The 27,306-nt window shown below is 38.5% G+C and overlaps 1 protein-coding gene across 1 annotated transcript in view; it reads left to right on the top strand.

The window, feature by feature from the left end:
* The first annotated feature begins 469 nt into the window (after nucleotides 1-469).
* Nucleotides 470-27,306, top strand: part of LOC5574124 (alpha-catulin) — a 598,722-nt gene continuing 571,885 nt past the window's right edge. The window contains exons 1-2 of the mRNA XM_021853431.1: nucleotides 470-637; nucleotides 8,995-9,458. Coding sequence (XP_021709123.1) covers nucleotides 9,324-9,458 — 135 coding nt within the window. The 5' untranslated portion in view covers nucleotides 470-637; nucleotides 8,995-9,323. The remainder of the gene's footprint in view (nucleotides 638-8,994; nucleotides 9,459-27,306) is intronic.

Here is a 27,306-nt window from a genome sequence, read left to right as displayed (position 1 = left end):
GTGTGCAAGAATAAGGGCGTAAGTAACATGGTCGATTTCTCTTCATAAATTTTATCCTCGCTTAATGAAGGGGACAAGATGCAAGTTTGTTAGCATTTTTTCATCTCAGGCTATGTTATGCTGCCAAGCGTGAAATATTCCTAACAAACTTGGATCTTGTCATCTTTATTAAACGAAGAGAGGATCGATGAAGAGAAATCGATCATGTTACATTTGCCCAATTTGTAAATGCATCTCTGTACAAAACCAGCTGCTTAACACACTCGGTTGTCAATAATTTCAGGGCGTCATAATAAATTATGTCAGATTTCAAGAAAACATCCCACAGATATTGCTTCGCCCCATATTCCCCTACTAATGTAGGCACTAAACGGCCACCGTCCGCGACGAGTGAGCAGTTAAGTCCAACGCGACAACGCGTCGTCGTCGATCGATCAGAGCAACGAAGACGCCGGCTGCCATCGAGCATTCAGTCAGTCAGTCAGTGTTCGCCCGGTTCTTTCGCTGATCTCTCGTGCGCGCGCGTCTCTGGCTGAGCTCAGGAGTTGCTCCCGACTCGACGAAATTTTCCGCGTCGCCATCCACGGCTGAGGCCGCAGTTGGAAAATCTTTTTTGTTTCTTTTTTTCTCGTGTAGGGTAAGTTAGCCAATGGTTGTGGGTGTTATAATAGTGGAGGTATTGCCGTTACAACTGTTTTTATTGAAGTTGCTGCAGAACCAGCACTGTCTTTCGATATATTAGCTTGTAGAAATCTGAAAACGTATGAAATAATATAGTGTGTCAGAAGTGATTAAGTGTGTCCATGAATAATCGATTTGTTTTCGTGAAAAATAATGTGCACAGATTGTTCGAATGCATCCGTCGTTTCACTGGACTTCGACCATCTTCTGCGAACTATTTAAAAATTTGAAACAGATAATAATAATAAAATTACCACCTTACAATCCTGCAGCCGTTTGTTTACAATTGGATGGACGTAACATTTACAAACAATATGGTACCTATATACATGTCTGAAGTGTATCAATGTGGGATTTAAAAACATGTGTCTTATTCCTGCGCGACTGCGATCAGTTTTTATATCTATTGTGGCACCACCCGTATGCTTAGTGTAGTGCATATCGTACTACTCAGTATAGATAGTCGGGTCTCACATTTTCAGAACCCGAACCGTACCCGACTTATTTTATTTCTTCAAACCCGGACCGGACCCGAACCCGAAAAAAAAATCGCTGTTTTAACCCGAACCCGACAATTTTTTTTAAGAAAAACCCGAATACAACCCGAGTTTAAAAAAAAATGATAAATTCATCGTTTCTGGTGCATAGGGAAACTCGATAATTATGTAGCCTCCAAACCCGACCCAAACCTGAACCCGAAAAAAATTATATTTTCAAACCCGACCCGAACAATCTCTACTACTCAGTAGCCTTACTTACTTACTTATTTGGCTTTACATCAATTATCTTGATAAAGCCTCGCCAATTCACTCGGTTCATGGCCGCTTCTCTCCATCCTCGAATGCGACTCACGCTCTCCAGGTCCTGTTGCTCCTGGTCAATCTACCTAGCTCGCTGCGCCCCACGCCTTCTTCGCTACCTTCACGATACTGGGTTCGCCGTAGAGTTGAGCGAGCTCGTGGTTCATCCTTCGCCGCCACACGCCGTTCCCCTGCACGCTGCCGAAGATCGTTCTTAGCACTCGGCGTTCGAAAACCCTAAGAGCTTGCAAGTCTTCCTCGAGCATAGTCCACGCCTCATGCCCATAGAGGACTACCGGTCTTATGAGCGTTTTGTACATCGTACATTTGGTGCGGGGGTCAATTTTTCTTGACCGTAGTTTCTTCTGGAGCCCTTGATGATGCGCCTTCGTATTTCCCGTCTAACATTATTGTCAGCCGTCAACAAGGATCCGAGGTAGACGAACTCGTCCACCACCTCGAAGGTATCCCCGTCTATCGTAACACTGCTTCCTAGGCGGGTCCTGTCGCGCTCAGTTCCGCCAACCAGCATGTACTTTGTTTTCGACGCATTCACCATTAGCCCGACTCATGTTGCTTCGCGTTTTAGGCGGGTGAACAAATCTGCCACCATTTCAAATTTTCTCCCAATTATATCCATGTCGTCCGCGAAGCAAACAAATTGTCCGGATCTCGTGAAAATCGTGCCTCGACTGTTAAGTCCGGCTCTCCGCATGACACCTTCAAGCGCAATATTGAACAATAGGCACAAAAGTCCGTCGCCCTGTCGGGAACTGGAGTGTTCGCCTGAGATCTTCACGCTGTCAATCTTGTGAGCTTCCCGGGAAAGCTGTTCTCGTCCATAATTTTCCATAGCTCTACGCGGTCGATACTATCGTACACGGAGAAATATTTTTACCTAATTTTTGAGTTTGCTTTACCCAAAATTAAGTATATCGATTATAGTTTCAACCCAAAATCTCTCGGTTTTCTCTTTCTCCCACACGAATGTTGTCAAAAATAGAGAGAGCTGCATCTACCCAATGGGGGTACTTTGGCCCAATAAGCCAAATTTGGGTAAATGCAACTTTTCTTATGTTTGGGTCGAAAGAACTCAATTTTGCGTTAAATCAACCCAAAATTGAGTATATTTTTCTAATGGAATTAAAGCCAAACTACCTAGTGGGGACCTTGGAAATTTAGCCAAAATTGAGTTATTGGGCTCAACTACGGAATTGCGTTGAAACAACCCAAAATTGAGTTGAATTCCGTCTCCGTGTATGCCGCCTTGAAATCGATGAACAAATGTTGCGTAGGGACCTGGTACTCACGGCATTTCTGGAGGATTTGCCGCACGGAAAAGATCTGGTCCGTTGTCCGGCGGCCGTCGATGAAACCTGCTTGATAACTTTCCACGAACTCGTTTGCTATAGGTGATAGACGACGGAAGAGAATCTGGGATAGTACTTTGTAGGCGGCATTTAGGATAGTGATTGCACGATAATTTTCACACTCCAGTTTGTCGCCCTTTTTGTGGATAGGGCATATAACGCCTTGCTTCCACTCCCCCGGTAGCTGTTCCGTTTCCCAGATTCTGACTATCAGCCGATGCAGACAAGCGGCTAACCTGTCCGGGTCTATCTTGATGAGTTCGGCTCCGATACCATCCTTGCCAACGGTCTTGTTGTTCTTGAGCTGTTGAATGGCATCCTTAACTTCTCCCATCGTGGGAGCTGGTTGGTTTCCACTGTCCGCTGTGCTGACTTTCTGCTGTCCTGACTTTCTGTGCCTGTGTTCTCTGCGCCATTCAGGTGTCCATCGTAGTGCTGCTTCCACCTTTCGAACACCTCGCGTCCGTCCGTCAAGATGCTCCCATCCTTATCCCGGCACATTTCAGCTCGCGGCACGAAGCCGTTGCGGGATGTGTTGAGCTTCTGATAGGATTTCCGCGTTTCTTGAGAACGGTACAGCAACTCCGTCTCTTGGCATTCCACCTCTTCCAGCTCTCTGTCCTCAAGAGGGGCCCTATCGAGCTCGCTCTCATCCGGCAACGCTGCCTCAAGATGCTGCGCGTACGCTTTGGCGACATCCGGTTGTTTCAGCCGCTCGAGATTGTACCAGGGCGGGCGTCGGTACCGTACATCATTCATGACGGATAGTTTTGGGTGCAGTTTCACCATCACCAGGTAGTGGTCGGAGTCAATGTCAGCGCCACGATAGGTTCTGAGGTCGATTTGCGATTCAGTCTGCTGAGGTGATCTCCAGGTGTACCGATATGGGAGGCTGTGCTGGAAATAAGTGCTACGAATGGCCATATTCTTGGAGGCGGCAAAATCTATCAGTCGTAGGCCGTTCTCGTTCGTCAGCCGGTGGGCGCTGAACTTTCCAATCGTCGGTCTGAACTCCTCCTCCTGGCCAACCTGAGCGTTCAAATCTCCTATGATGATCTTGACGTCGTGGTTGTCATCATCAGTGCTTCCGGAGTGTGGGCTATGCACGTTGATTATGCTGAAGTTAAAGAATCGGCCTTTGATTCTTAACTTGCACATTCGTTTATTGATCGGCCACCGTCCGATCACGCGCCTTTGCATATCACCCATCACAATAAAAGCTGTTCCCAGCTCGCGTGTGTTGCCGCAGCTCTGGTAGATGGTATGGTTACCTCTAAACGTTCGCACACCTCCTGCAGCGCTACGATGTCGAAACCACGGGTCTTCAGTACATCGGAGAGTATGCGAGTATTTCCAATGAAGTTGAGAGATTTGCAGTTCCACGTACCGAGTTTCCAATCGCTAGTCCATTCTCGTCGCTGTGGTCTTTGCCGATTGTTCCGGTCCGTATTCTCTCGTTGACGTTCCTGTACTGATGTGTTGTTATGGCTGGCTTGCAGGGCCTGACACCAACCCCCTAGATTTCCGGAGGACCATTCCCCCTAAATGTTCGGAGGGCCATAGTGCGCATTTTAGTTAAGAGTCCTTCACTGGCACTCGGACGATGATCAGCCGCCCCTGACATGGGGAACAGACGCTGTTGTGAGCCGCTCCTAACATGGAGTACAAACGCTTCAGGTTTGCAGAAGCAAAGGCAAAAGCAAACCCCCCTTCCCTGTCAGCATACGACCAAAGTTCCAACCGGGGGTTGGTTACCCGATCTTCTACACGGTTACTCGTACCCCGGTCAGTACCACGAGGAGGTAGGGATAGGAGTTGCTGGGCAAAACGCTGAGGACATGTTCACTGCATTTTTACAAGAAAATTTGTACCAAAAAATGTCAAAAATGTCTCCATGAACAACATTGCAGATGGATGTTTTGAACAAGGTTGTTCATAATAGAAAATGAAACTAATCTAAATCCGTTACAAGTAATCTAGAATCCAAAGGGAATAAAATGTAGTGCAACCCGAGGATGAAAGAATAACTCGCAATAACTTAAGCATACCATATTTTGGTATCATACCATAATTAGGTATTGTTCAGTTGTCAATACCTCATTTTGGTATTATTTGAAAAAAAAAAAATGTTGAAAATAATTATAAATACTTCATTTTGGTGTTCGATAGGTATTGAGGACTGCTGGAGGTATTGAACCATTATTGAAAAAAATCAGTTTTATATGAAAATCCATCACGTATTATTAAGGTATTACAATACCTGATTTAATTTTAGCTTGGTATTTGTAGAATACAGAGGCCTTCCTTAGCCGAGTGGTTAGCGTCCGCGGCTACTAAGCAAAGTCATGCTGAAGGTGTCTGGGTTCAATTCCCGGTCGGTCCAGGATCCCCAAGTAGCACACGAAACATCTTCCAAAGAGATGCTTTTCAAAAATGGTTTCAATCGCGTATCAATAAAAGCATCTGTAACTTACAATGTTCTAGTTCGGTTGCATATCAATATTAGGGCTCATAAAGTTTCATTTCCGTTCCAATGAACATGCATTTCACTTCTTGTTAGACGTTCAACATTTTTGAAACGACAAGATTTGCTGCAAATGTCCTTTGCAAATAGCAATGAAGTCAAGTTTGTCAAGATGTTTCCAGCAACTTTTCAAACAAATTCTTGAAACTTCACTCAAAATGCCGGTTTTAATGTTATGTTTCAAATTACTTCCATTTAAAGCATCCGCAACTAGCATTCAATTTTCGTTTCCATACCCACAACTCAAGAAGATTCATCTCAGTTGCGACCAAGTTGCACTTAACTACGTGTATGACAGCTAGAAGTTTGTTTGTTTGAATCGAGTTGCAATATGGTTGAGTTGCACCTTACGTATCATCTAACAACTAAAACATGGTCTAGCAACAGTTTGTTTGTTTGAATGGTGTTTCTCATATGTTGCGCGGAAGTTTTAGATTATTTTAGATTATTTCAGGCGTGGTCTAATTTCGACAGTAATGAACTTGTATTCCGAATGGGGCAGTAAAGTTATAAGCAACAAACTTTGATTAATGGGCCATGTGGTCGCTTTTATAGTGCATTTGCGAAGCAATTGTTCGAAGAGCTGGTGGAGTAGTGAGTAAAGAAGAAATTAGGTGATCTTGAGGTCGGATGTTTGGTTCTCGTTCATCTTTGTTTTCATTTTTTTTCTCTCAAGTATTTTATCACAAATAAGCAATTTAGATATAACTTAAATATGTTGCAAACAGACTCCACCTCTTGCGCTTTTTGCGTTGCTGTTCAGTGCAATTGAAAGTCATATTTTCAACCATTGACAACTTGGATTAGTTTCAAGAGATTATTTTATTCTTGAGTTGAAACAAACTATGCTGCTTGGGTCTTTTCGTAATGTAAATTTCCTTGACTTCCCTGGGCATAGAGTATAATCGTACCTGCCACACGATATACGAATGCGAAAATGGCAAATTTGGCAAAGAAAGCTCTCAGTTAATAACTGTGGAAGTGCTCACAAGAACACTAAGCTGAGAAGCATGCTTTGTCCCAGTAAGGACGTTAATGCTAAGAAGAAGGAGAAGATTTGTAGAATACGCAGAAGGTATTTTTTGAGGTATTTTACCTCTTATGCAGGGCTCATTTATTCTTCATTCAGGTTGTAAGTATTGGAAATTATCTGGTATGGAATACGTCAATTTGGTAGTCAGTAGTTATTTTCTTCTGCTCGGGAACTTATACCAGATTTTTTTGTCTGAGATACCAAACATCTAGCATGCATATCCAGAGCACTAGTGGTTTTTACAGTCAAAATCTGCGACCTACCCAAACCTGATTCTCGAAAATCGGCTGAGCTGTGCATGTGTACTAGACGCTGAGATATAGTCGATAATACATGTAGATGTTATTGATCCCGGGGCTCCTGGTGTTAATGTAAGTGCTGTTTATTCATATTGTTCGGAATTTGAATCAGAGTGTTCGAAATATGAGACAGCATTCAGCATTTGCAGCAAAACGTTATTTTATACCAGGCTTGAAGTAATAGTAAAACGTGTTTTTATCATCACAATCAATAATTTACATTACGATTTTGAAAGTAAATACCGTTTTGTCTCAAATTCTGAACAGTCCTTATATTTCGAACACTCGACTGTAAACAGTGATTTTTTTTATTAAATCTTCTTAATTTCTGCGCACGAAATTCTTGAACATGGTGATTATTATTTACTGTCAGCAAAATAAATGATCATAGAAAAATATGCTTTTATTAACCTTAATTTCCCGTGTACATCCAGTTTTGCAGATCTGTAACATTTATCTTGATTACATATAGATAAAATATTTTTTTTTTGCATTTTTTTTTTACAAAAAAGTATATATTTTTACATTGGATAATAATAATTGAATGCATAATTGAACTCTTGCTATTCTTTAGTTGTAGATTTGTAGAAAGTTATAAACGAAAGTTATAAACGTAGCGTAACCAGGATTTGGTTCTAGGGGGGGTTTTGTAAACTTTAAAATATATTTGAGAAGATTTTTTTCATGAAAAAATCGAGTTGAAGAATTAATGTATGTTTTAGAAATTGCATACTTAAATAAAATTAAAAACCATTACAATAAATTAGCGTGATGCTATACAGCTGCTCTCTTTCTGTGTAGTCCCTTAAATATGTTTTCGAGTTTATCAACAAGGAGAATGGCTTCGACAACAATCTTCAAGCACAGAGATTTGCAATAAAAATCATTAAAAACTAATTGTCGGATCTTACAGGATTGGCAATCCTGATAAAAGAGTGCAATGGTCAAACATTAATTCTGCTTTCATTGTGGCGATTTTATGTCCAAACATGTGATAACACCTTAAAACAAATATTAAACCTTAATTTTTGGATGCCTTTGAAAATCGCGATTCATTTACTATTGTAGTGGGACGGCAATGCATCCATATTTCTAATAGACAAATCAGAGTAATATTTTTCTAACATTTTTTGAATGAACACCCTCATCACCCTTAACACTCAATCCACACATACATAATCTCAAAATTGTCATAAGTTCCTAATGGGTCCGAAATGATTCTACCGGCAGCTAAATACTTCAAGAGCATTCGAAAACTTTCCTCCTCTCTAATAATTTTTAAAGATCAAAGAATTGGTATACTCTAAAGGTCGCCAAATTTGGCAAAATGCTTGAGCAACTATAAGAATTTTGATATTTCGGATGCTGCAGCAATGAAAAGGTTCTGAAGGTTTGGCAAACTGTGGACACAACGCCTTCTGTTTGTTTTTAAAAGAGGCTTGAAAATTTCGTAAAGTGAGCCTTGAAAATTCGCAGATGTTTTTATAAAACTCCCTGAAAAGCTTATGAATTTAAAAAATAAAACTTAGAGCAAAATAAATGTGAAAATCATTGACATTCCTAGTGTTCCTACGAATCAAACTAAGTTACTGCTCTGTGTTGAATTTCTAAAAGATACTTGGCAACCCTTTAATTTTTTTTCGGCTCTGGGGGGGGGGGGGGGTTTAGAACCCCAAAACCCCCCCTTGGTTGCGCCACTGAATAGGATATACACATAGACATGCGTAAAACTAATAGGTAAAGATGAAAAATCATAATATTTATCAATATTCTCAGTTTTTACAGTTAAATTTGCTAAGAAGTTTTAAACTCTTACATGCTTAGTAGATTAATGGATTCGAATTCATTGTGAGTCTCAAATACTCGGACAATTCAAATATTAAATATTCATAACTGTATTCATAGGTCTTATAGGATAACGAGCAGTTAAACCCACTTGAATCGCGCTCAGTACCTCCACTACTGGAACATCCACCCTGGTTTGGCTCGAAGGCCGTCGCTTCTGCTCTGTGGTTCAGTTCGTTCGACCGGTCGGTTTCGGGCGTGCACGGAATTCGACGCTTGTTGAGCGCCGCGTTTTCGCCGTTCGTGATCTTTAGCCGTGCGCGGTTCGAGGATTTCTTCAACCATACAAGGGTCAAACTGGGTGGTGGGCCGCCCTGTCTGGGCGCGGATTTTCGGTGGCAGGTGTTTTGTTCTTGTGATTTCTAGGGCAAGTGACGGGGAGGAGAGGGGGAGAACGTGGGGGAAAAGCGGCTCATGCAGTGGTGTTCTTTTTGTTCCGAAGGTGCTATGGCCTTTTAAGGAGTTTGTGAGCTCAATTGTGAGAGAAAATTGTTTTCCATGCGGGGAGGAAAGCCTGAGAAAAAGCTGTGGAAAAGTGTTTAAGAAAGGGAAAGATAAGTTTAAGTTTATGCGGCAGTACAGCCAAAGTGAATGGTTTTTATCGTGGCCTTTTGTGGCGTTGATTCAATTCTTGTTGGTGGTAATTCGATTAGTGTGCAGAGCAGTGTAAGCAAAATTGATGGAATTGCTGTTTGTCGGAGAAGGTGTTTTCAACAGCGAAAAGTGTAGAAAGAAACAAGACGAGTTTCTGAGTATCGAGATAGATTCGAGATGGCAGAGGGAGGCTATTCTGGAGGAGCAGTTGGAATGGGGTCAGGTGGCAACGGAAATAGCGTTCCGATGGAGTTCAAGTTGGACATCAAAATAAAGTCTATCGAGAAGATGCTGCTGCCGCTGATGAAACAGGCAAGTACCTTCGTTCTGCTTGCTAGTAAGTTTGATGACTGAAATTCGATATGAGTGGGCGAGGGCAGTGAAAAGTGTCAAAGAAACTTTCGTCTATCTCAGATATGTGGACATCGATCAAGACTTGCATAGAATCTATCTACTTAACAGGCACACTTTTTGTTCTGAAACATCGCCTTATAGCTGATTGAGTAGTGTTTGGATCGTTTATTGTTCCTGTCCGGGTGAGCGATGCTATATGTACACTTCTTCAGCGTGCAATGCGGCGATTAAGTAATATCGTGAATTCAGTTAGGCGTGCTTATATCATGCATCATATCCCTAAAAGGTCCTGAAATTTTTGATGAAGTCTTTTTTTTATTCAGTAATACTGATTTTTCAAATTATAAAATATGACATTCTGTGAAGTTTTCATAACTGTGTTATTTTGTTATCAATTTTAAAGCCTTCAGCATCATTCTTTTCTTCATTTAGCTTGCGCCACCTCTCAATATTTTTGGCTCAAACTTTGAGGTTTCCTATTTTATGTTATTTGAATTCAGAAGAGCACACAAACTTTTGGTTTGGAGAACTTTCAAAAAATAAGCCCCATCGGGCATAGAGTGTCATCGCACCTGTCACACGATATATGAATGTGTAAATGGCAAATTTGTCAAAGAAAGCTCTCAGTTAATAACTGTGGATGTGCTCATTGAACACTAAGCTGGGAAGCAGGCTTTGTCCCAGTGAGGACGTAATGTCAACAAGAAGACGGGTTAATGCTACTAACGACTTTATAATATTGAAAAAAATACGGGGAAAGTCAGACAAACTCGATAGTAAAACGTGTATTTTGAGGATAGGATATTTTTTAGTATTGTTCATAGAGTTGAAAATATGTACTCTTTCTGATGATAGTAAATATGGTAGTCCTAAGCATACATTGCTGTGAATTAGATGCTTAACAAAATGAATGTAAATAAATGAACAAACATCCATTTCTAAAATCATCAAAAAGTTACAACACCAATCATCCCACAAAATCATCCAAACCGTAAAACAATATGTTCCCCTCGATCCGGCGAGCAGTTCGAGCCCGGTCGGTGAAGTTCAAAAAACGTGAGTTTTTCTCGCAAAACCCCAAGTTAGAAACCGAGAGAAAAACTGTTTACTCAAGTGACAAATTACTCGTGCTGCTACGTATGGCACGGCTATTACAGTAGGTGAGACGTGCTGTTTTTTTTCGACCAGGAAAAGTACGGGCCTGGGTCTGAGCGTCGCCTGTAAGGAATGACGATTTGCCGCTTCGTCGACCAGACCATTCGTTGGTGGGTTATATGGAAACCGCTGCACTATGGTCCAGGAATCAGTTTTACGCGGAAAGATGCATTTTGAGCTTTAGAATGAAACTTTAGACAAAAACGGTCTTGTACAAAGTTGTTTGTATCAGTAAGGTCCTTTGTTTGGTGTTATTTAAAATTAGGGTGGACCACATCTTCATAGAAATTGTGTAACTAACTTTCTTATTTGTAGAAATTATACTATACATGCTTCAGCAAAGTTGTAGACCATTCAATTTTAAGCAACTTTGCCAAAAAAAGTTTTTTTATATCTCTTAAATTGACCGATTTAGAGCTATTTTACTACGGTGACATAGGGTGGTCCGAACAAAATTGGTTTTCTGGCTCTAGAGTTTTCAATTCAAATTTCTCATCAAAGTAGTCTATGAGACACTTTTAGAGCTTGGAAAAATGCGTAGTTTGGTGAGTGAAGAAACTCGCTATCTCTTTCCGTTTGGGAGTTATTATTGTTTTTCTCTCAAAAACATGCCTACTTCGATTGTGAATATTTCTGATTGGGGCAAACATAAAAAATATCTTTGGACGGCATTCAAAAGACAACAAAAAATTGTAAATTATATCAAAAAATTACAGATGTGTTATTTTTGTAACTCTAATAAAACACCTTGAAAATCAAATATTTTTTATCACAAAAACTTTAATAACTTTTGAACTAAAATAGATATCAGCAATATTTTTGCATGAAAATTTGCGTTTTGTTAAGTTCTAAAAGTCGTTCATAGATGACTTTGACGAGAAACTAATATTAAAAACACTAAAATTGAAAAACTGATTTTTGTTGGACAACCCTTTGATGATTAGGAAAAAATGCTCTAGATTGGTCAAATTTTGAGCTACAGAAAAACTTTTTTTGGCAAAGTTGGTCAAAATTCCAAGTTCTACCGCTTTGCCTAAGAGTATATACCAGTATTTTTGCAAATAAAAAAGTTGATTATATGATTTGTCTGAAATTGTGGACCACCCTAGTTTTGAATGACTCAGTATGAAAGCCTAAATTTTTATAAACAATTTTGTAGAAGATCATTTTTGTCTAAAATTTTATTTTCATGCTCAAAATGCAAAATAGTAAAGACATACATACTATGAAAATCTTCAAAATAGTTTTAAAGCCCTATCTTTCTTATTTCAGATTTCTCGTCAAAGCGGTCTATGAACGACTTTTAGAACTTAACAAAACGCAAATTTTCATGCAAAAAGATTGATGATATCTTTTTTAGTTCAAAAGTTATTAAAGTTTTTCTGCTTAAAATCATTTGTTTTTAAGGGCATTTTTTTAGAGTTACAAAAATAACACATTTGTAATTTTTTGATATAATTTACAATTTTATTTTGTCTTTTGAATGCCGTCAAAAGATATTTTTTATGTTTGCCCCAATCAAAAATATTCACAATCAAAATAGGCATGTTTTTGAGAGAAAAACAACAATAACTCCCATACGGAAAGAGATAACGAGTTTCTTCATTTACCAAACTACGCATTTTTCCAAGCTCTAAAAGTGTTTCATAGACTACTTTGATGAGAAATTTGAATTGAAAACTCTAGAGCCAGAAAACCAATTTTGTTCGGACCACCCTATGTCACCGTAGGAAAATTGCTCTAAATCGGTCAATTTAAGAGATATAAAAAAACTTTTTTTGGCAAAGTTGCTTAAAATTGAATGGTCTACACCTTGCTGAAGCATGTATAGTATAATTTCTACAAATAAGAAAGTTAGTTACACAATTTCTATGAAAATGTGGTCCACCCTAATTTTCAATAACACCAAACAAAGGACCTTACTAATACAAACAACTTTGTAGAAGACCGTTTTTGTCTAATGTTTCATTTTAAAGCTCAAAATTCATCTTTCCGCGTAAAACTGATTCCTGGACCACTGTGCGCTGGTGACGTCAATGAACGGGCAATAATTTGGCAAATGTTAGACAGTGATGGTCACTCTGAGTATGTGACAAGGTTCGACGCCGGGCGTCGGATTCATTTTGATACGGGGAATAATTTATTCATTCGGAAGTGGGACAATGTTTAGTCTGGGAGTGGATTATCTATTCGATTATCGCATAATATTTATATTATTTAAGTTTATTTTTAATCTTTGCATGATTCAGATGTTCAGTACGAAAGATACATGTTTCCTTTTCGTGGCACTTTTGAATCACATGTCGTTATGGATGAGAGTCTTGAAAAAGCTTTTTCACATAAAATTTACAACAAAATGTATTTCCTGGTCGAATTCAACTGATAAAAGCCTCTAAGTTAAAGTCATCATGTCTTTGCAATGCTTCAACCAAGTTAAATATTTATAAAAACATTATAATTAAAGACAACATTGAAAGGATCAACGATGGAAGTCTAGTGATCATGATAAAACAAATGATGCATCGTGGTTGTTCTTTATCATGCGAGCATAGCAACAACGATAAACCCTTAAGGTCAAGATGAATCGAAGCCAAACCTCGAATTTTCAAGAGCACAAATCTGAAGAACCAAACATCCGTTTAAGCTGAAAACCTAATCGATTGGTCACTAGTTGGTGGTGACCAATCGATTAAGTTTTCAGCTCAAACGGGTGTTCGGATCTCCAGATTTGTGCTCTTAAAATTTTGAGGTATGGCTTTGATTAATTTTCACCTTAAGCTTAGTATGCTGTTTCGCTCAAGAAAAGTAAAAAAATTTCTTGACTGAATGGGTCGAGAAATTTCCTACAGAGAGCCCCCTTTGAAATGACAATCCTTCTCAACTGCGTACTGCGATCAGAAAAATGTGAATTTTTGGGAAGAAATTTTCCACGCATCGAGATATGCGATTCCTTTTCTTGTCAGTAGCAAACCAGCCATCAGTCGTCAAGCCATCACAACAAACTCCGCTCCGCGAAAAATGAATCGCTCGGCCTGTGAGCTGACGATCAATTGTTAATCAAGGTCATACTTTTGGAGGATTTTTCTGATTGCACTCCCCAATTTGTCTCCTAGCGTGTCGTTTTTAATCTGAAAGTCAATCGTGCATGGTATGTGAGAAAGTTTATCCGTGAATTTTAAATTGATTCGCATTAATCGCAACATGATGCCATATTCGACAAATCGTTCGTCCTACGACAAACAGTTAATCGGATGCTCCATTCAGCGGACTTTGGGGCGAGTGCGTCATAGGAGTAAGTGTACCACCTCTGCTTTTTATAAAAACTACACAATATATTTTCTATTTGAGCTTAACAATATGTTCCCTTATAGTTCACAATACAATGATCAAAATATGATGCAAATTGCACTATTTTTCACGTATTTACATCAACTTTTGTAAAAACAATCAAATTTTAGTGATCTTTTATAAGATTTCGTTTTTGTAAATAGCATGGTAATAGGTAAACTCTTACCAGATTATTATAACGCACTGTACTTCGTAATACTATTCAAGTGTGGGCCAAAAACTTTATTCCGAGATATTTTACGTTAAAGTTTTATCGTGTACTAGCAGATCGCGGACGATTAATTTTATTGTTTTGTCGCTCACATGCGATTAACGGTATCCAATAAGTAACTCGAGATCTTATATACAAGTAAATCATCTTAAACTATCGATTTAATTGAATTTTATTTAAAAATATGAAGCACTCAGTTCACTCTGGCTGAACAAAAATGAAAAAATATGGTTCTTGGTTCGGTATGGTTGGATGTTTTGTGTAGTTTTCAACAACACAAGTAACATTGGAGACGAATGATGTTTATCATCACCTTGCATGTTTGGAATCTATATCACAAATCTTTATGTACACTGATTGGGAAGGATTCGTTGTTATTCAAATGTCTAGACACGCTGCTGTGTTGAGGATCTATGTGGACAATTGATGCAACAACTCTTCTACGCTTTCCACACATCTTTGATTAAGCGAGTTATCCATTTTAAACTCAAATGAGACAACAGTGATGTGTTTCAAAATTATGATGATCGAAGAAAACCATGAATTCGCTCTGCCAAAGCACACCAAGTTGCTTCCATTTGGTGAACTTTTGCCGAACAAGTTCACAGTTCAATGCGTGAAGTGTACACCAGGAATGATCATCATTCCAACTGTACATTAACCTGCTGTAAGATGTTTTACTACACTATAAACATAATCACAGAATCTCAGTGAATCAATTGTCACCCAACGCGCAGCAACAAAGACATTGTCACCTCCTATTCTTGTTGCAACAATTTTATTCCGCAACATGAGTTTATCATCACTTGAACAAAATATGACAAAGATCGATCACCACGTGCGCAGCGATTTTCTGGGCTTCGCATTTCAATTTTCGAGAACTTTCTCCGCGTTGGTAAACATTAACACATTATCAAACAGCATCCATGAAACAAATTTGGTTTTGTGTTTAAAATAACTGATTGATCGCGAGTTGAAAAGGTTGCAACAATGTTGCGCTCTGTGATTGTCATGACAATTTTGCTTTTGATTGTGTCCTCATCCGCAACAGTTGCGACAAACGGTTGTGAGCGAGCTTGCTTTGTTGTTTGTTTTTTGTCTATTTTGATGATAATTTGATTCACTTCAGATGTGTTGCGATGGATCTTCTTCGTGAACAATGATTCACGCATCTTCGCGATCCAACATTCGCCAAAATTCATTTTTCATTTTTGCGTCACGAAGAGCATCGCAAAAAGCGAACGGATGCAACGCCGAGGATGCAAAATGAACACACCGATAAGTGGTTCATTCTGGTGATTCATTGCAAGGTTGCTTCTTCTCGTAAAGTCAAGCAAACACTCCACGCTAAGCCAGTTCCACGCAGCGCATGAATTAAAACTACACAGAATGAGGCAACCAATGCAGAACTGGTTGACTGAGTGAAAATTCTGTGTAGGTCGCACTCATTCTATGAGTTACCGACGTGTTGGCCTTCGGCTGTGCGGGGATCGATGGAAACGGAACTGTCAATGATCTCCCGCGCGGCAGCAAACAGTTGGCTGTTGGTAAGATGGCGAGTTTTCTGAAATGTTTTCTAGCGAAAAGCCGGAAGATGGTCGCAAATGCGAAAGTTTTTTCCCCATTTGCTTCCACTTTGGCTATTCAAATGAAAAAATCTCTGAAAAACTTTAAAATTGGAAGTGAATTCCTCATTCCAAGCGTTCCTCCTCTGTGCTCATTTCACTCATTCAGTTTTGTTTACCACCGTTTGCCCAAAACTGTGTACAGCCCCTTTGCACAGAATCCGTGCTGCACGAAAAGAGGCCAATTTTGTGCGCTCGCCACCCATTTTTGAGCGGAGCAAGTTTAGCGTGATTGTTGCGAGCCCGTATGAAGATGATCGAAATGAATATTTTCCTGCTCTTCGCGAAGAACAGGCAGCGTGGATCGTACCGTTCACATTACCGAGTGATGGAAAATCACCCTATGATAGCGTCGGGAGAAACAACGATCCGAAAATGAAACACGAACGAATGATGCGCCCGAACGGTTGTTTGTGTTTATTCGCAGATTTTGTTTTGATGCCTACGAAAATTCATCGTGCCTCGCGTTTCCGATCGTTGTTCAGCAACATTGCTTCAGAATCTAAAAGTTGAATGATTTCCTTAACCATCAGATAGAACAACAGAAAAAAGTTTCATCGGGATTTGAACTCGTGCCTTCTGAGTAATAATCTAGTGTGCTAACGCTAAGCTATCTTCACTTCTTGAATGAAGCGTGATAAACTTGTAACAAGTCATGTGCACTCTGACAGACGGGGTTTGATGGCAATAACCAGGGACGAAAAAAAATATGCTCACTATACACGCTTACTTGGAAGTACCCATTAATGGGTACTTTCGTACCCATTTCCGACTAAAGTGGTTTAACTCATTAAAAGAGTAAAGTCGATTTACTCATTAAAGAGCATTGTTTACGAACTTCAAACAATGGGTATTTTTAACTCTTGACCTGCAACATGAAAATTGGTTAAAAAACATTTTTTAATTATCGATACAGTAGATTGAGGGTAGGGATTTAAGAAATTGCTCAAAAAATAAAACGTTATTAATAGACTTCACAAAAACACTTTTATTTCACAGAATAATTATAATTTATTTTACGATTAATTTTCATGCATGGAAGCTCCTGAACGCCAGTCAGTGCTGATCAATACTGGATTCCTTGATTTTATATTCTCCTTTCAAGAACCGGAACAAGTCACGAGGTGATGAATCATTATTCATCGGGAATCGATGCATCGAGCAGTTTTGGTTTTAATGAGCTAGTTATTATAAACAGCTACCTGCAGGACTCGTAAGTATCTGCAATAAGAAAACCAAATTTTGAAAATCATGGTCTTAGCATAAGGTGTCTAGTACTTACGTGTTAATATAGAATGCGGCTTGCATTTTTGGCAAAAGTGAAAGGATACTTTCTTCCATAAGTAGTACAAAAAAACAACAAAAGATTCATATAATGGCGATTTTTTGCTTTCCAAACTATTACGTGCACTATTTACCCATTTTTACCGTTATGAAAGCATCTTCGAAATGAGGTTAAAGTGCCTTTTTTAATGTTATCGGAAAATACCCTTTTTCTGACATTTCCATATTGATCATAAAGATGGGTACATGATACCCATTTAATGGGTACTTTAAAGTTAGCGTGTACTCAATTCACTGACATTTAGACCTCCATCAAAGTAACCGCACCCCCACCAATATGATTGAACCAATGAAGATGGCAGAAAAGTAAATGGGCAAAACAAACAACGATGCCCGTATGTCGTTGGTGTTTTCCATCTTTAAAACAAAGAACCGTTTGGGCAAAAAGTTTTTACATCTATTCAAAACTTTACAAAACAGGTAATTTCTAAAGTTTATGCAACCTCTCATATTATATTAAAGCCCCGAACGCACTGACCACAAAATGGCTGCAGAATGTTAGTACCCTCCATAGTGGTCCGCATTATCAATATTTCGCTATTTTAAGAAATGAAATTTGTCTTCCAACATGATTTAGGGGTTGAAGACTTTTTTTGGGCATATTCATAAATTTTTGGTTCTGTTTTTCATACATTTTGAGGTTCCCAATTTTTACGAAAATTTAAAATTGAAACAAATTTTGGCAAGAAAAATTTTCTTCAATCGATTATTTTGTCTTGAAAACGCGTAAGTATTTTTGACATTGGGTGTTAATATTTGCATAAATTAAAACTTATTATTGTTCAAGATGTTATGTCTGTCTGTCTGTGCTTCCATCGTAATTCTCCCAATTTCTACCTTTTCCCTTCCAGCGTGATTCCGTACATAACCGTTGATGCTCCGTATCTGTAGTTCCCGACTTGTCTAGGAATTCGTGTGGGCCGTTTCCTAAACCTTCCCATCAAAGTTTTACATATAAATACATGATGGGCAAGTAACGCAATATTAAGAACTTTTTAAAATTATATAACAAGAGGCAAACATGAAAAAAAAACTACATATTTCAATGCTTGCTGAGAATGTTTTTCCATAATTTCAGTTCATTGAATTTTTATGGTATGTAAAGTTGTAGCACGTTTGGCACGCTTGGCGTACCTCGGCGCACTGAAGGCACAACTGTGCCGAATGAAGTGCGTAGAGTGACCTTCCCCTTGGGTGTTTTTGATTATCAGAAGCAGAAGAGTGTCAGTTTTAGAAAATTGATTATCAATGAGTTTCATATTAATTAAAAAAATATGCTGCTATACGGGTAATGAACGATCCGATGCACGGAATCGAATATATTGACGCGTCTTTAGTGTGCCTCGTGCAAAAATTACAACTTCCCGAAGCGGAATGTAGAAACAGTCAAGCTGGTTAGAATGAATATCATTATTTGTTTCCGATTATCACAAAGCGGTTGAGTAGCAGCAGGTTAAAAGGAAACTGACTATCTTGCGCAACCGCTTTGCCAGTCTTTGTTATGTTGTCCAGGTGAGGATAAAAACAAATAAAAATCAACGAAGGTTCTACCCAGCAAGTATCAATGTAGGCGAGGGTAGATTGAGTATTTTCGTCCCTGGCAATAACGTTATTTTATGAACAACTAAAGCGCACCAAGTCCACCTCGGAATCGCAGCAAGCCGTGACCTCGGACGGACGTTTCTAAAATTTTGCTGCATTTTTTCTCGCGCTCCTCAAGTTTCGATTCGGCTTGTGAATTTAAGTTTGGCTGATGGGATTATAAAAGCAATGTGTTTATGGTGAAAAATGTAGTTGAAATCATATAACTAGTATACTTCCTATAAAGGCATAACTGTCCCATATTGAAAAAGTAGGCATTGAGAAAATAACGCTCAAAGTCTGAAGTTTGCTATCTCATACAAATCTTTATAATTTTCCAGAAAATTTTTGCATGCCAAATTTATTTAGCACCAATGCTCAGATTACTCATTTTGCTTATATTGATTAGCAAAAAATATAAACTTGAATGAATATCAAGTTTTGCAGCTACTGTTGAGGTTAAAAGTTCATATAGAGACTGTTATGCCTTTATTTTTCAATATGGGACTACACTATCTTCATATTTTTCCACAACATTTTCAAACAAAATGTGTTATATTTTATATGCATAGTAAAGTATATATTGAAACATGAATGTTGCGACGAAAATAGGTGTTGGTTCGAAAATCAATATGGGACAGTTATGCTTTTATGGGCAGTATAAAGAAGGACGATTAGTTCGGTTTCCGAAGGAGCAATGTGTTGTGGTGTGCCGTTGTGACGTTCGGTTTCCTGCCAGTAAAATTATGCTCCCTGCGCCTAAAAGTTTAGTGTACGTGATAATACAAAGCACCGTTGGAAATATATTGGTCATCTTTAGCAGCTATACCGAATTGGGAGATCCGGTGAGTTTGTTTCAAACTATTATCTGAATATTGTTAGCAATAGTTCAATCCTAATAACTGCCGCGAAAACGATTCTGTTTTTTTTGTGACTTCGTCGAATCGGGATTACGGATAATCATGTGGTTCGCGTGTGGAAGGAAATACGTTTTGAATTTGCCACTATTTCCACAATTTCTCCGTTTTTTGAGCTTTTATAGTTAAAACACAAAGATGCGCGTTCGTTGTTTTTTTTTTCAATGAGTTGAATACGATTTTTTGTTTCTAATGTTCAATTTTCGAATACCTAGTTCAAAAAGTACTGCAGGTCTTACGCGCTGCGGTTTTGTTTCTGTTATTTTTTTTTTCTTTTTTTTTCTACCGATAACCCTTGAGGGGTCGGTTCTGCTTTTAATTCATTTATAAGCAGATACACACACTTGATTCGTGGTTTAGGGTAGGTGTACCAGTTATGGACATAGTGGTTCCCTATTTCGTCATACGTGATTACTTTAATGTCATCAAATTTGAAAAATTTTTGTTTGTTGTAGTAGTTAGGTTTAAGATATATTTTGATGTTAAAACATTCAAAAAGTTTTAAAATGTGAAAGTTATCAAAATTTCACGTATGGCCAAATAGGGAACCACTATGGCCATAACTGGTACACTTTCCCTACATAGCCATTTGAAACGGAAAGTAATATGCGGATTCTAATTAACCATACACCTTAAATTAGACAAATATCTTCTCTTTGATTGCCGACATTCAAAAGATTTAATTAAAAACACTTAAACAAAAAATGCCCTGTGTCCATCGCTAGCTTTCAAAGCGAATCCTGACTTTTTTCCTCTCCCAACCCCCACCTCCGTAGCACTTATAAGGGTGTCGCTGAGTCGGTGGCCTCTCATTAAGTAAGTGCTACATCAACACTTCCTTCCTCTATCCCAAGTTACGGTAAAGATGGGCGTGGCCAGGAATATCGATATTCATGGTTTTGGTTTTCTTGTTTAAGATTGGATCAAGGAATATACACCTTCCTTGTTCTTGAAGGCAGTCTGAATGAGATTATCTAAAATAAAAATAAATGTTGCTAGTATCCAATCTACGAAGTATACCGTAACTACGCTAACGCTAAAGCGCACCAAGTCCACCTCATTTGTTCACACTGTGTCTGATTAAATTGATTTGTTATTTCATTACGACTCCTGTGTGGATTAATGAACATGTTATGTAACAAGATAATGTTAGTATTGCTGTTTGCATTTGGGATGCAAATCTAGACTAAACGTCCTCCAAATGCGGTAACACAAAACAATCAAAGGACACCTAGCAACAATTAAATAGGGTAAGTGTACCAGTTATGGACATAGTGGTTCCCTATTTCGCCATATGTGATAACTTCAATGTCTTCAAATTTTGAAAACTTTTGTGTGTTGTAGCAGTTAGATTTAAGATATATATTGATGTTAAAACATTCAAAAATATTTAAAATGTGAAAGTTATCAAAATTTCACGTATGGCCAAATAGGAAACCACTATGGCCATAACTGGTACACTTTCCCTAAATCACCGCCGACCTAGCAAGAAAAATCTATCTTTGACATCGCATTTCTTGTGAAATATCTTACCGCGTTTGGTGTTCCCGCATTTGATGTTTGCATTTCAAACGCACACAGCAATATTTATAGTATTTTTATAAGTTTTTTTTAATGCATGTCTAGGTCTTTACTTCATGTCCAAATGTGATTTTTAGATAAACAGTACCGTAATCCGGGGGCAAATTGATCACTGGGGTGCATTTGATCAGGTCGGTTCCAAATAGCATTTCCTTTCAAGGATGCTTAATACTTCGTTGCCATCACAAACATTCCATGTTTTCTAGTGTGAAGGTGTCTTATGATGGTTTTAAACTATTTTATTTTTATTTAGGTCAGTTTTGCATAGAAATATTCACAGTTTTTGAAGGTGTTAGCAATACTGTTGGATATTTTGGTATTAAACAATCCACTGGTGCTAAGCCTGCATGTAAACTTTGAGTGTTGAAGATGTTGTGTTAGCTTCAGTGTAAACTGCTGAACTCATTTTTGAAATCGTACAGCTTTACAAGAATAGTTTTTTGCTCGTAAAACCGATTATTGTTGAATAATGTACTAAATTCAAGGGAAATTGCATACATTTAGGCGTATCAGGCAGATTTACAAAGTTTAATTTTGTAATAAAAGTATGATATACACGAGTTGTAAGAATTTTGACATCGTTTCCAGATTCAGGAGACCCAAATTTAGTAGATAGGGAAATTTTACATACTAAAATTTGCTTTATTATATAGTGATTAATTTCGCCCCAATGAGTCATTTTTAATTTTTATATTGAAACTAATTTTACGGAATGTTAAATTTTATTCCATAAAAAATCGATTACATAAACTGATAGAGATCAATGAACTACTGATTTTACAGAAAAAAATGACAATTTTTGGATTCCAAAGGAAATTAAGGCAAAAAGTTGTAAAAAAGTGGTCAATTTGCCTCCGGTTTACGGTACTTAGTGAGGTGTGGCTGAATGAAATTTAGAAGGAAATGGATCAACGCCACCGAAACAATTTTTCATTTAAATTAGTCAATTACTGCCCAATTTCACTGGCCTCTGTTTCTGTGAGTTGCTTGGAATGGATCATTTGTAAGGATATAAAAGGAAATTGAAAAATCTTGCTTTTAACAGAAAAATGAAGTCCCTCTGATAACGTGCGTTGGTTTATGGTTCACTCTGGCTGAACAAAATTATAGTTTTACATGTCCTCCCAGAGAAAATGTTTCGTCTAAGATTACAAGGAACTGGTCAAATTACCCGATATTTTATGGTAAAAAGGTTATAACTATTTGAGTGCTCTGGTTTAAAAACTTAATTTGGGAAAAAAATGGCACTTGGTGCGGTTTAGCAGAACCCCGACCACATATGACCTGTTTGGTTTAAATCTACACTAATTGGGGCAAGTGTGCCACCTATCTGGTAAACGAAAATTGTTGGAGTGAAATTTATAAAATTGTTAACATCATAAACAAAACATAATAGTAAACCAAATTGAGGCACCAGAAATGGTTTCTGAAGTATAGTAGGGGAATTACGTGATTTCTTTATTTTCTCCTAATTTTGAAAATTTTTGTGTGTTGTAGTAGTTAGATTTAAGATTTAGCTTGATGTTGAAACATTCAAAACGATTTAAAATGAATTTATTTTTCGAAATTTCACATATGTCCAAATAGGGAACCACTATGGCCATAACTGGTACACTTTCCCTAACGCAATTTATTAGGTTAATTGCCTGCATTGAATTGATGAAGCTTTATGTGAAGTAATTTAAGTGTGTACTTTGAATGTGGTGCGAAAGTTTAGAGGTAATCATACCATCTACCAGAGCTGCGGCAACACACGTGAGCTGGGAACAGATTTTATAGTGATGGGTGATATGCAGGGAATGTCTGAAAACTCAGTGCAGTGCCAAAAACATGCGTGCCACTCAGAAATTGATTGTGCGTCTCCCATTCTTCGCAAGTAAACTCAAAGCAAGGCGCAGGAGACAATTTGTTTCTATGCGAGACAAAGCAAAGCACAATCTCTACTCTTTCAGTCTCTTTCGTGAAAGCACAAAATCCACTCTAGAATATTTTCAACAAAGTATGCTTTGAAAGCGGACAAGCTTAATAAGTGCTTTACAAAATCTTATTGTTGTTGTTCTTGACATATTTGGTAAAGTCAAAAACATAAGGTGGTGACGAATTATGTTCAACGTGTTTAAGAGTTTTGACAGTCACATATTAATGAAATGAATTCAAGTGAATTTGTTTACGCGTGTACGAAACGCAAAGAGTGAAAATGAGACTTCTCGATACTATGCATCCCAAAGCACATTGTGAGTCAGCACAGCTAGGGTGCAGTCCAAAGAAAAATACTCTTGCACGTCTCTTTCGAATTTTGGGTGCTATCTCGCAGCAGCGCGTGTAGCACCGAAAGAGATTTGAGTCGCACCCAATCCCTGGTGATATGCAAAGGCGCGTGATCGGGTGGTTGCCGATCAACGAAAGAATGTGCAAGTTAAGAATCAAAGGCCGATTCTTTAACTTCAGCATAATCAACGTGCATAGTCCATACCTCGGAAGCACTGATGATGACAAGGACGCATTTTACGCGCGGCTCGAACGCGAGTACGACCACTGCCCAAACCACGACGTCAAGATCATCATAGGAGATTTGAACGCTCAGGTTGGCCAGGAGGAGGAGTTCAGACCGACGATTGGAAAGTTCAGCGCCCACCGGCTGACGAACGAGAACGGCCTACGACTGATAGATTTGGCCGCCTCCAAGAACATGGCCATTCGTAGCACCTATTTCCAGCACAGCCTCCCGTATCGGTACACCTGGAGATCACCTCTGCAGACAGAATCGCAAATCGACCACGTTTTGATCAATGGACGGCACTTCTCTTCTCCGACATGTATCCGACATAATCGACGTCAGAACCTATCGTGGCGCTAACATTGACTCCGACCACTACCTGGTGATGGTGAAACTGTGCCCAAAACTATCCGTCATCAATGATGTACGGTACCGACGCCCGCCCCGGTACTATCTCGAGCGGCTGAAATCACCGGATGTCGCCAATGCGTACGCGCAGCATCTTGAGGCAGCGTTGACGGATTAGGGTGAGCTCGATAAGGCCCCTCTTGAGGACTGCTGGAGGACAGTCAAAGCAGCGATTAACGACGCTGCCGAAAGCATTGTCGGATATGTGGAACGGAGCTCAAGAAACGATTGATTCAACGAAGAGTGCTAGGAGGTTTTAGAGAAGAAGAATGCAGCGCGGGCTGCAATGCTGCAGCATGGTACGCGACAAAACGTGGAACGATACACACTGAAGCGGAAACAGCAAACCCGCCTATTCCGGGATAAAAAGCGCCGCCTGGAAGAGGTGGAATGCCAAGAGATGGAGTTGCTATACCGTTCTCAAGAAACGCGGATGTTCTATCAGAAGCTCAACACATCCCGCGAAGGCTTCGTGCCGCGAGCTGAGATGTGCCGGGATAAGGATGGGAGCTTCTTGACGGACGGACGCGAGGTGATCAAAAGGGGGAAGCAGCACTACGATGAACACGGGGGTGGGACATTTCGTATAAAGACGTTTCGCATAAGGACGATTCGCATACGGACGTTTGGCATAATCAGAATTACAGTTGACTCTCCACATCTCGATATTGAAGAGACCATCGAGATAGGGAGAGATCGAGACAAAGAACACATTTTTAACGAATACTAGATTGAAAACCACTCCGTTACCAAGAAAATAATAAACAAACAAACGTCTCTTCGTGTTCCCGAACTGTTTTCTATCAATGAAATCGGGACTAGTGACCTTTGATAACGGGCATATCGACATACGGAGAGAAAATCGGGAACAACAATCAATTAGGAACACATCGAAAAAGGGAAATATCGAGATATAGAGGATATCGAGATACGGAGAGTGAAAATGTATGCAGAATAAAGGGACCGAATAAATCATCGACATAGGGAGAGATATCGAGATATAGAACATCAAGATGTAGAGAGTCGACTGTATATGCCTTCTTTAAAATGCTACCTGTTCTTCTATGAAACTGCTTTATGCGAAACGTCCATTATGCCAAACGTCCATATGCGAAACGTCTTTATGCGAAATGGGTCACCCCCGATGAACACCTGAATGGCGCAGAGAACACAGGCACAGAAGGTCAGGACAGCGAAAGCGATGGCAACGTCAGCACAGTGGACAGTGGAAACCAACACGATGGGGGAAGTTAAGGATGCCAATCAACTGCTCAAGAACAACAAGGCCGCTGGCAAGGATGGTTTCGGAGCCGAACTCATCAAGATGGGCCCCGACAGGTTGGCCGCTTGTCTGCATCGGCAGATAGTGAGAAAAACGGCAGACAATTAATCGTTCCATAAAAAAATATAAAATTTCCATAAAAAATGCAAAATTTGCCAGTAAAGAAACAAGGGTAAAATCAACAGAAAAGTTAAAAATTTTCATAAAAAAATAAAGAAGTGCATAGAAAAAACAAAATTTTCCATAAATAAAAAAATTTTGAGCAATAAATAGATTCAAAAGTGCAGTAGAATCGACAATAATCTCACTAAAAAATATCAAATTTTCCATTTAAAAACCTCAAAATGTCCCTATTTTCTTCACAAAAAGCAATAAATAATTATAAATTTTCCACAAAAAAAGCCAAAATTTGCAATAAATAAATAATAATTCGCCCACAATAAATCAAAAATTTCCATTCAAAAAATCAAAGATAGCAATAGCAGTAAATGCAAAGTTGCAATAAACAAACCCAACTGAGCAATTCAAAATTACAATCAATACATGAAAATGTTGTAGAAAATTCCAATATTTAAGTAAAACTTTCCATAAAAATAACGTAATTTTCCAATAATGAGTAATAATGTGTATAATGGATTTCATAAATTTTCAGTCAAACTGAAGCATTGTTTTCACAATTGGAGCTAGTTAGTCGTCGTACATACAGTATTGGACAAACGTTTGCAACTTTTTCGATTTTCCATACAAAATGACCAACTTTGATAAACTATAACTCAGTTATTTATGGTCCGATTTGAATGAAATTTTCACAGAATATCAGACATAACTTGAACTTTAACATATATTTTTGAGTGATTTTTCCAATCACAAGTTGAAAAGTAGTAACGGTTATACTAAAGTGAATTTTTTGACGATTTTTCATAATTGACATAACTTAACATATTGAAGGAATAGCTTCATCATATGTTCAGCAAAGTTGTAGATTTTGACGAGATGAATAAGTTTGCTGAAGACAGTTTTTGTGTAAGGCTATCAGATTTTGAGATAAAAAGTTTTGATTTTTTCGTCAAAAATTACACTTTAATCAAATCGTTATTACTTATAAACTCGTGATTGGAAAAATTATTCAAAAATATATGTTAAAATTCAAGTCACACCTGATGTTTTGTAAAAGATTCATTCGAATCGGTCCATAAATAACTGAGATCTAACTTACCAAAGTTGGTCATTTTGTATGGAAAATCGAAAAAGTTGCAAATGTTTTGTCCAATACTGTATGTAGATGTAGAAATTGCATTTTAGAGTTCGATAATTAATTACGTAAGAATTTAGGGGAGAGGAGAGCGGGGAGATTGGCCGGGTTTGAAAAAAATATTTCTTGCCATATAGAAAAAATTGATGTTTCATACAAAAAATCATACATGGAGGGGAGGCGAGGTTTCGAAAAATCACAAAAAAATGTTTTTTAATACACCCCATCGTTAGGCGCTACAATTTTACTTATTTCGGCAAAGTTGAAATGAAACATGGAACATGGGATATCTAATCTTCCAATATTAGGAACACTTATGTCACTGCTTGGGTTATGTCCAACTACATTGATGGTAGAAGCTTATGCTCCCATGCCCCACCAGCCAGGGAACTGGTGTTTACAAACTAAGCATCAGTAAAGTAACTACCCACAGCAGTTGCAGAAATGTATATATTTCGATTGATGAGTTTTTTCCTAAATATTTTTTTTTTTTTATTTGCATACGAACATAACGCTTTTTAAAGTATCTTCTAATAGGTTCATTTTTAGATCTAGTGGGTTGTCTCAGTACTACAAATATGGTTAAGCATGCTGTAACGCTACTT

The sequence above is a fragment of the Aedes aegypti genome, chromosome 3 (assembly GCF_002204515.2).
Source record: "Aedes aegypti strain LVP_AGWG chromosome 3, AaegL5.0 Primary Assembly, whole genome shotgun sequence".
Classification (NCBI taxonomy): domain Eukaryota; kingdom Metazoa; phylum Arthropoda; class Insecta; order Diptera; family Culicidae; genus Aedes; species Aedes aegypti.
Note: the sequence above shows the minus strand (reverse complement) of the source record. Positions and strands in the feature narration are given on the sequence as shown.